General features: G+C 44.2%; 1 protein-coding gene across 1 annotated transcript; it reads right to left on the reverse strand.

Moving 5' to 3' along the window:
* Positions 1 to 3222: 3222 nt before the first annotated feature.
* LOC134984342 (zinc finger protein OZF-like) lies at positions 3223 to 9766 on the reverse strand. Its single transcript, XM_063949944.1, has 2 exons — positions 9534 to 9766; positions 3223 to 5301 (listed from the first exon to the last, which is right to left on the reverse strand). Exons 1-2 carry the CDS (start codon positions 9673 to 9675, stop codon positions 4136 to 4138), a joined length of 1308 nt encoding a protein of 435 aa, XP_063806014.1. The 5' UTR covers positions 9676 to 9766; the 3' UTR covers positions 3223 to 4135.
* Between the last annotated feature and the right edge of the window lie 835 nt (positions 9767 to 10601).

Genomic DNA, 10601 nt, shown 5'->3' on the forward strand with positions numbered 1-10601 from the left:
ACAAAACATCCATTTGTTTAAAGTATCGCATCTCCTGCCCTCCGCGGCCTCCGCGCCCATTACTGCCGATTCCCACATGTACAGTACAGACAGACTTTCCTTCCAGTTTCAAACATAGGCGCAGCCATGTTTGTTTTTTATCACGTTGTTTTCAGCCTATCCGCTGCAGTCTGGACTCTGCCTATATTATCCAGCCAATCCAGGCTCACCAGCTGGTATAAATATCCTGCTCCAGGGCTGGGTAAGGGTCAGTGCTTTGGTTGTCAATCCTTGCATACATGTCTCTCCTGTTTGGTGAATTTCTGCTTCTCCAAGAGACCGGCACCAATTACCACCCTGCGGTGCCGCCTGACTCCAGCAGTGTTCCAGCTCTGCTTCTACTGCGATCCTCACATCGGCTTCCAGCTATGGACCTGCTCTGCTTCCAGTGGTGTCTTGGTATTGTTGCTACTTCCATTATCTACAGCATCGCTCACTAGCCTCTGTGGTAAAGTGTCACTGGCTTCCAGCAGTGCTTGGTGTTACCATCTGCCTACAGCGATGCTTCACGTCATCTCCAGTGGTATTCATATATCGCTCTGCATAGTATCCCACACAACATCGAACCACAATATCCATCGATGCTCACCATCGAACTGTTGCTCCAGTGGTGAGTTCAGCACATCTTTCCTCTCACCGGTTCCGTTCGGTAGTCTCTGGCAATTCTATCTACTTCACTTCAACCTCAGTGTATCAGCGCCTATCCCAGTCTCCTGTCTGCCACCTACTGGGCGGTACTTGCTGGTTCCTCATTACAGTGGTTAGCTGTGGCCACATACTTTTCAACTCCGGATTTTGGCAAGGACTTTACTATCTTGTTCTGCATAGCCACAGTCACAAATACCAGCTGCATTCCCAGGAACTGTACTGCATTTCATTCTGCACTCACTGTTGAAGATATCTCATTGCCAAGATATATACTGTGTGTTCAATAAATTGACTTTTATATTTTACTCCATTGTTGTGGTCACGCCTTTGGGTTGATGGTGTTCAAACATCCTGCATTTCTAGGAACCTAATCTTACCTGCACGGTTCACCTACATGCCAGCCCCTACATCTGAGGGTTCCCTAAGTCAGCCTCAGCCCTCAGTTGTGACACCCACAACTGAAGATCCGAGATGAGCTGGAAGCCCGTCATGCCACTGGCTTGTCGGTCGTCTTAGTGTCATGATGGTTAGTGGTTTGTTGAAAACCACGTCATCTACCATGTCTACTGTGTATGGTTGTTCCTCTAGTATGGCCTCGAAAGGACTGAGGTCTATAGGATTTGAATGCTGATCCAGAGAATTTCCATTTAGGAACCTGTAAAGGCAATGGTAGGAAAACAGACTTTCTCCCCGTGGCCTGAGAAATCCATTTGTCCAATTCAGGACCAAACAACATCTTGCCAGCATAAGGCAATGCATCTATTCCTCATTTGGACTCTGCCTCCGCCTGCCAAGAATGCAGCCAAAGTGCACGTTGTGCTGCAATTTGTGAAGCTGAAAGGTGAGAACTAACCAGGCCGACGACCATAGAAGCCATACCTAGATACTCAGCAGATTAACAGATGTTCTTCTTGTAGGCCCAACTTAAGCTGTGTTGCCCATGCAACTAAAGCCTTGTTAATCCAAACTCCAACCAAAGCAGGTCTAAGCAACACCCCTACTGCTGTATACACTGACTTTAGCATAGCGTCTAGCTTACACTCTGATGGGCCTTTAAGCATTGTAGCAGCTGGAACTGGAATGGTTAACTTCTTAGAAAGTTTTGACACCAAGGAATCCACAGCCGGCCAATTTCACCATTTAGACGTCATAGACTCTGGGAACAGGTAACTAGACAGAAACCGCTGAGTCATAGAAAACCGTTTATCCGGATTCTTCCATGCTTCTGTTAACTGCTTATTCAGAGAATCTGAATAAGGAAAACACACCGGTGTTCCCCGTCTTTTAGCAAATAACACTTCATCATTTGAAAGAGGTTCTTCAACCTCTGTAAAATTTAGAACCTGATGTACTGCCCTGATGAGATTATCAATGGCCAGACTATCAGTAACCTCATTATCTGACTTCTGGCCCAATTCACCTTCCTCATGTTCCTCTTCAGCTATCAGGTCTGGCATTGAATCGTCAGAATGCAACATCGCTGAAACTGGTAAGTTATAAAACAAATGCTAACTATCTTTCGGAACTGAGCTAGACTTGGACTTTTGTAACCCTTGCAAAGTCCTAGACATCTCCTGAGCCCCTTCTGGTATTACCCTAGCCTCAGATCTAGCCGTCTCACGCTCCTTTTCGCGCAGCGGCCAATTCCGATTGTAACCCAGACATTACCCAAGGAGGATCAGGGTATGGGTTCGTATTTGCAAGACATACTGTATGCAGCAGTTCAGTCAGGTAACACACTCTCACAGACCTTGCAGCTAAGCTGCTTTATTGATTTTGCATTTGCCTTACTCATTATGTACACAGACAAGTAGACAAAAAACAGACAAGTCCCACAACTCAGTAAAAATGTAACTAAAGTGTGAATAACCCAGAAGTGCAGTGTACGTGGGACACACTGCAATCAGTGAAACCTGTGCTGTACCGAATTCCTACTAACACCCCAACTCCTCCAGTGGGCGAGTGTCGTAGGACAGCAGCAAACTTCCTGCAAGAAGAACCAGGAAGTAAGGTTAAAATGGCGTCCTGCCATGTGCATGCCTATACTCAAGTATAATAAAGCATGCAAGATGAAACTTATCACCATATTAGCCAATATATATTGCGTTCAGCCTCCCCCCTCTCCTCCTTCTGAAGACAGAGTCGCGGCAGCCGCCGTACTCCTCTCCTGAGCATGACAAGCCAATTGCTGCAGCAGCAGCACAAACAATCCCGGACCAAAGCTTCTTAATAATCTGGGAAGGGATTGAGTGTAAAAAAGAAAAAATCTGTGAAAAATAGAAAAACTGTGGAGAACTCTCCACGTGAGGTACCTTTGGGAGTATGGAGGGGAAGGAGGGTTACTAATTTAAATGTGCCTGTTCCTGCTAACTCTCCGTTCATATCTCAAGAGTACTCCAGTGACCACAAGTGGATGAAAAATAAATTACCCATAGTGCCTACGGCAGCCGCACTACAGCACTAGTGCCACCCACCCTGTCTCTCCCCTCTGACACCTCAGCACCGCTTAGGGATACTAGCCACAGATAGTGCCTCCGGCAGTCCCCACCACAGCAATAGTGCCATCCAACATGTCTCCACTCTGACATCTCAGAACTTCTTGAGGATTCTTGGAACTGCTGGTAACAGTCCATCTGCAGATGGAAGCAAGCTGGGCAGTAAGGAGGAAGACGCTGCTTCTGGTACCTTGGACCCCGGTCATGTAGGGCTGGGAGAGTCAGTAAGATTAATAGTCCCCATCTTACTGGCAGCCGGTGAAGGGAGTAGAGAATGGGTGTGATGTGGCAGGAACGGGCTGGTTAGGTAACAGCCTGGCTGCTGCATTCTGTACAAGCTACAAGCGGTGCAATTCTTTTGCTGGGAGACCCAGTTAGAGGACATTGAAGTAGTCTATGTGTGATTATACAAGTGCATGTATGACTGTAGGTAGATCTTCTGAGGGAAATAAGTGGTGGAGTCTGGCTATGCTACTCAGATGAGGATCTGATTGTGGCCGATACCTGATGTATAAGTGTCACTCCACCACCCAGGACACCAAGATTCCACACATGATCAGCATTTGTAACTCTGAACCCCCAAGCGTAAGTCTGGTTGCTTTGCAAAGCTGAGCTGTAGCCCTGTCCTTTGGTGGTGAGCTTCTATCATAAAGACCTGTTTCACCAGGACTGAGTCACAGCCAACTGGCATCACCAACACCAGGAGCTCAGCTAGACAACCATTTAGGATTGGTACTGGGTACCTGGAGCAAAAGACAGGTCATCTGCATAGCAGTGGTAGATGAGGGCATGACATCTGATTATTTCACCCAGTGGTAGCATGTATATTGCAAAAAGCATAGGAGATAGGATAAGAACCTTGAAGAAAAACGCATGGCAATGATGAGTATACTCCAGAAGATTAAAATGGTTCCTCACCTAAGTGATGTCTGTTGTGTAAAACAAGAGCTGATTTATTTCTCAGAGTATGGAAATGGCTTCTCACCTGTGTGACTTCTCTGATGTATAATAAGACTTGATTTCTGGGAAAAACATTTCCCACACACAGAGCAATAAAATGGCTTCTCACCTGTGTGACTTCTCTGATGTGTAACAAGACTTGATTTCTGGGTAAAACATTTCCCACACTCAGTGCAATAAAATGGCTTCTCACCTGTGTGACTTCTCTGATGTGTAACAAGATGTGATTTGTGTGCAAAACATTTCCCACACTCAGAACATAGATATGGATTCTCACCTCTGTGACTTCTCTGATGTATAACAAGATCTGATTTGTGTGCAAAACATTCCCCACACTCAGAACATAGAAATGGATTCTTATCTGTGTGACTTCTCTGATGTGTAACAAGATCTGATTTGCGTCCAAAACATTTCCCACACTCAGAGCAAGAAAATTGCTTCTCACCTGTGTGACTTCTCTGATGTGTAACAAGATTTGATTTCTGTGCAAAACATTTTCCACACTCAGAACATGGAAAAGGCTTCTCACCTGTGTGGCTTCTCTGATGTGTAACAAGATGTGATTTCTGTGCAAAACATTGCCCACACTCAGAACATGGAAATGGTCTCTCACCTGTGTGACTACCCTGATGTTTAACAAGATTTGATTTCCGTGTAAAACATTTCTCGCACTCAGAGCAAGAAAATGGCCTCTCACCTGTGTGACTACTCTGATGTTTAACAAGATTTGATTTCCGTGCAAAACATTTCCCACACTCAGAACATGGAAATGGTTTCTCACCTGTGTGATATCTCTGATGTGTAACAAAAGCTGATTTGTATGTAAAACATTTCCCACACTCAGAACATGGAAATGGCCTCTCGCCTGCTTTAACTGGCTGATGGGTTATAAGCTTTGTGTTCTGTGTAAAATAGTTGGCATCTATAGAACAGGGAAACACTGTATCTACTGTCAGAGCTGTAACAGATGCACCAATATCAGAGTGATCAGGAGAACATTTCCCAGGATCAGAGGGATCAGCTGATAGAGCTGGATGTATAATTGGGGTAATGGGGTTATCTCCTGGAGAATCCTGTCTACTGTCATTATCTTTTATGTCACAATCCAGGGATAACATTAGATGTCCTTCTGAGATATTCCTGCTTGTGTGTCCATCTGCTGGAAATAAAATACATTATGGAAATGTGACATTTTCTGTAACAATATTAATCTTGTAAACAATAGGAGAAGACGACTCTCTGGGACACTTAATTGTAAATGTGTGTGTATAATAAAACATAACTTTTAATGAAGGCTTTATAATATTGTGTCTCAGACTATCATTGTGTCCACCCTCCTGAGAACACTCACAATAACAAATGTAATATTATAAGACTTAGATATATCTCTCTCTTGTACTGGTAACTAACCATGAAGTATAAATGGAGATGTAGTCACTCGCCAAGTCCTATGTCAGCACCAATGTAAAACAATGGATGGGGAACATATCGTATGAATTGGAGATTCTAGATGAACAATAACATCAGTCATATGAGCTGATGGATCAGAGAAATGTCTCCTAATGTTACTCCTGGAAGCATTTGTAAGGTAGCATTCCTTTATGTGTGTGCTCATACGCTGGTAAGCCTGTATATGTGTTACTCACCCTTATATAAGGTATATTGCTACAACAGAATAGGTGTGGAACAAGGTACTTTACATGCAATACACCACATAATATCCTGTAATCATCATCTGCTAGGTTATAATTCATTTTTACAAACACCCCCCCCCCATCATCAGTGTCTTACCTCTATACTCTCAATAGTAATAAGGATGATGTGTGTACGGTAAGTATGATACAGAGAATTACATATCAGAATCTATACAGCTGCCGCCATACTTCTGCTTCTCATACGTGTGCTACTGGCAGCAGTGAACATCTGAGTGAGAGTGCAGGGAAAACAGCAGAGTCTAATGAGAAAGATTGGATCTGCCTTTGCAGGGATGTACCACACCTGTCACCCCTGTTATTATATAAAATAATAAATAAAAGGGGCGTGATCTATCCAGACATGCATTATGGAGCTCTCCTCACTAAGTGGCTTCTTATCTACCCTACCTGATAGCTCTCAGCCGCCACTGGGACCAAGACCCAATCTATTAAGTCCCCCACTCCTTCTGTCCAAAATCCGTTTGCGCCGCTCACTCCGGGCACCGTTCACTGCCGCAGCCTAGTGACACCGCTGAAGCCACAGGCTGTATTCTGGGGCTATGTGCGCCCAGTCTTTCCTGCACGCTCCGGACTCCTGACTTGGAGGCGCTTTTGTCTCAGACGGGTGCACAGCTCCCACTACTGCTGGGGACAGAACGGGCTGCCCACAGTCACTGGAGCCCGGGGGTGGTATTGGGAGGTGAGATGGCTGCCAGTTTGGATCCTGGTGCCCGGCCATCGCATGCTTTGCCTTCTGCCTTCAATAAGGTGTAAAATTGATATAAGCCGCTAAATAAGTGTCCTGACTGCTGGACCGGGGTCATTACACTAAACTGAAGCATTTGCCTGGAGGTGAAACTACCTTCTATTTATATGGTACCACTATCATCTACTTCCTCTCAGTCTACATGCAGAGCCCAGTATCAAGTATCGTCTGAGTACAGCTCATTACACTCTGATTACAACCTCACAGTATATTATTTTGTGGATTTATCCACTGAATATATTTTGCCATTTGTGTCTCTCTGTGCTGAGTACTTCACGTCTGTGATCACGCTGACCTCTAGTGGAATTTCTCGGTCATTATTGTGTTATTTGAGTTGCATTACATCATGTTTACTTGAAATTTGGGCTCGGATACCCCCATCAGCCCGACTAAGAATTTAATTTTGAACTAAGTAATCTTGATGTAACCTCCTGACAGTGTACTACTGCTCATTTATTTATAGATTGTTTGTATTTTCCTATCTCTGAGAGGTCCGTCTCTTTGTAGCTGGCTTACAATACCTCCAAAAAAGGTTAAAAAGGTACCAAATCGGCCCCACCTGTCCATCTCTTTGGTACCATGAATTCAGGTGGTCCTTCTGAGACTGCTACATCATCATCTGCTACTTCTTGCCAGATGCACAGCCCAGCTGTAATGGCTGAAGACTTCTTAAGACACTCTAGATGGTCCTGCTACTCTACGCTCCCTTCAGGAAGACATGGTCTCTATTTGTGATAAAGTCATTAATTTAGAAGACAGGTCTCGGAGAAATAATATCACAATAATGGGCGTTATGGATTATGTTACAAATGCTGAGCTTTATGATTATGCCACGGTTCTCTTTTCAGAAACTTTCACTGAAGGCTTCTGCCGCAGACCTTCTTATTGATAGGATCCATAGACTCCCAAAGTCCAAACAGGCCCCTATCCAAGCACTGAGGGACACTCTGCTAAGGGTCCACTTTTTCACATTAAAGAATTCATTCTACGGGTTGCTTTGTATTCCTCGTCCATAACTTAGTGCCTGGATAATCTGCAGCTATTTCTGGATATTTCTACTGTGACGCTGGACAAAAGGCGTCTATTCCACCCAAGGAAATGTACAATACAAATGGGGCTTTCCTACTAAGAATATTGTGATGCGAAACGGCGCCTTCACAGTGATACCTTCACCCGAGGATGGCCCTGCTATTCTGAAAAAGTGGGAAACTCCTGTTGACAGTCCTTCATGACACTTTACCTAAACCAATCCCGGAGGAGTTGTCTTCCGTCTTTAAGTAATATGCTAAAGGAGTAAAACTGTTGCAGACACTCAGAGTTTGTTTCCTACTGTAACATGTGCCAACTGGGACTAAGTTACTGGACATGGATCTATTTTTGGGCCAGATTTATTTGCTCTTGTTATGGGTATAAAACATATATTTTTATCTTTATTTCCTGTGCTATTTAATTGCTATATGGTATATGGTCTGACATTCTTTCCACTGTTACGTTTCATAATACCTTTCTAGAATGTTTGGGTGTTCAGGTAAAGCATGACTGATCGTCTAACATCCTGTTGCCCTTATAAAGGTGTTGGTAGAACCTAAATTGGATATCAGGCCATGTTCCTGGCCTTTACCTTCTTTGGATACCTTGGTTACATTGAGATATGATATTTCTTTGTACAGTTGTTACTATGATGACTAGATTTTGCACTCTCGTATGGCTACTTGGGGTAGTCGGTGGGTTTTCCTTTTAGGCCAGACTGCCACCTTTTTCTGCCTTTCAGTCATGGTACCCTGGTGACGGAATCTCTAGCTCCTTTATGGACGCTATTTCTGTTTGTCTCCCATTTTAGTTCACTATTTTATTTTTTCTGCGATTTGATAGTTTGAAGTATGCACACGCCCTACAGACTCTATTGAACTTTACACAGATGATCCTAGATGTTTCATACCATGATCTGATCTCTCTCTATCACGGTGACGTTTCTAAGTCTTAATGTAAAAGGTCTCAATTCTCCCCGTAAGAGACACCTTACATTAAAATATTTCACTAACCAGAAGGTGGCGGTGGTAGCCATTCAGGAATCACATGTTCCATTGCACTCTCCCCCTCAGTTTACCAATAACTACCCAACATGCTATATCTCTTGTGGTGCTGGTAACACACATGACATAATGTGAGGGGGAGAGCAGGAGTATAATAGGGGCTGATGGCTCCTGATGTATGAGATACACCAGAGAGTGTTGGGAGGAGACTGGTCAGATCTCTGGGCTGGTAACACACAGTGACATGATGTGAGGGGGAGAGCAGGAGTATAATAGGGGCTGATGGCTCCTGATGTATGAGATACACCAGAGAGTGTTGGGAGGAGACTGGTCAGATCTCTGGGCTGGTAACACACAGTGACATGATGTGAGGGGGAGAGCAGGAGTATAATAGGTGCTGATGGCTCCTGATGTATGAGATACACCAGAGAGTGTGGGGAGGAGACTGGTCAGATCTCTGGGCTGGTAACACACAGTGACATGCTGTGAGGAGGGGAGCAGGAGTATAATAGGAGCTGATGGTTCCTGATGTATGATATACACCAGAGAGTGTGGGAAGGAGACTGGTCAGATCTCTGGGCTGGTAACACACAGTGACATGTTGTGAGGGGGAGAGCAGGAGTATAATAGGGGCTGATGGCTCCTGATGTATGAGATACACCAGAGAGTGTGGTGAGGAGACTGGTCAGATCTCTGGGCCGGTAACACACAGTGACATGATGTGAGGGGGGAGAGCAGGAGTATAATAGGGGCTGATGGCTCCTGACTCCCTCACTGGGAAAATATATATTCCTCATTAGTTTGTACCGACAGAGGAGGGTGTAGGAGAAGGGATTGCTGCAGTGTCTGAGCAAGGAGAATATGTGACTCTTTTCTGTAATTAGTGTTTATTACTCACCTGTGCTGATATCTGTAGGGATCTCCTCCTCCTTACACTGCTGATCACCCCTCACATACGTCTCTTCTTCTCCCTCTATATCTTCTGCCTTCATATCAGTCACATACGTCTCTTCTTCTTCCTCTGTATCTTCTGCCTTCATATCAGTCACATACGTCTCTTCTTCTCCCTCTGTATCTTCTGCCTTTATATCAGTCACATACGTCTCTTCTTCTCCCTCTGTATCTTCTGCCTTTATATCAGTCACATACGTCTCTTCTTCTCCCTCTGTATCTTCTGCCTTTATATCAGTCACATACGTCTCTTCTTCTCCCTCTGTATCTTCTGCCTTTATATCAGTCACATACGTCTCTTCTTCTCCCTCTGTATCTTCTGCCTTTATATCAGTCACATACGTCTCTTCTTCTCTCTCTGTATCTTCTGCCTTTATATCAGTCACATACGTCTCTTCTTCTCCCTCTATATCTTCTGCCTTCATATCAGTCACATACTTCTCTTCTTCTCCCTCTATATCTTCTGCCTTTATATCAGTCACATACGTCTCTTTTTCTCCCTCTATATCTTCTGCCTTTATATCAGTCACATACGTCTCTTCTTCTCCATCTGTATCTTCTATCTTAATGTCAGTGAGACATTCATCCTAAATAGCCCATAAAACAATATACATTAATAATAGTATATTAATAGTATAACAGTGTATAAGACACACACAGCTCCTCTGCACATTATATAGTGACAGTCACTTTGTTATATTGGTGAGACCCTAAATCCCACCTACCTGATTCTCTTGTGGGGTCCTGTGATTCTCCTCTGTACAATCCTGGGAATACAGAGGATGGGGACATCTCTCTGGGGTATCTCTGTTACTGGGCCCATCTGTAAGAGACACACAGTGACTGAGTATAGTGTATATATGTGATTATCAAATGATGTGTGTATATAGGGGTCCCCCATACCTGCTCTCCCCTGTACAATACATGACAGTCTCCTCTTACCCAGTGATGTGAGGGGCCGGTGATTCTCCATCATCACGTCCTTGTACAGACCCCTGTGTTCCTCTATACACTC

Source organism: Pseudophryne corroboree (genome assembly GCF_028390025.1).
Source record: "Pseudophryne corroboree isolate aPseCor3 chromosome 3 unlocalized genomic scaffold, aPseCor3.hap2 SUPER_3_unloc_5, whole genome shotgun sequence".
Lineage (NCBI taxonomy): Eukaryota > Metazoa > Chordata > Amphibia > Anura > Myobatrachidae > Pseudophryne > Pseudophryne corroboree.

Bases quoted from the DNA above. Each gene is read 5' to 3' on its own strand.
- LOC134984342 (XM_063949944.1), bottom strand. From the start codon at position 9,675: ATGAAGGCAGAAGATACAGAGGAAGAAGAAGAGACGTATGTGACTGAT. The intron at 5,302-9,533 runs GTGAGTAATAAA...TTTTATTTCCAG, and splicing joins CCCTACAGATATCAGCACAG to CAGATGGACACACAAGCAGG.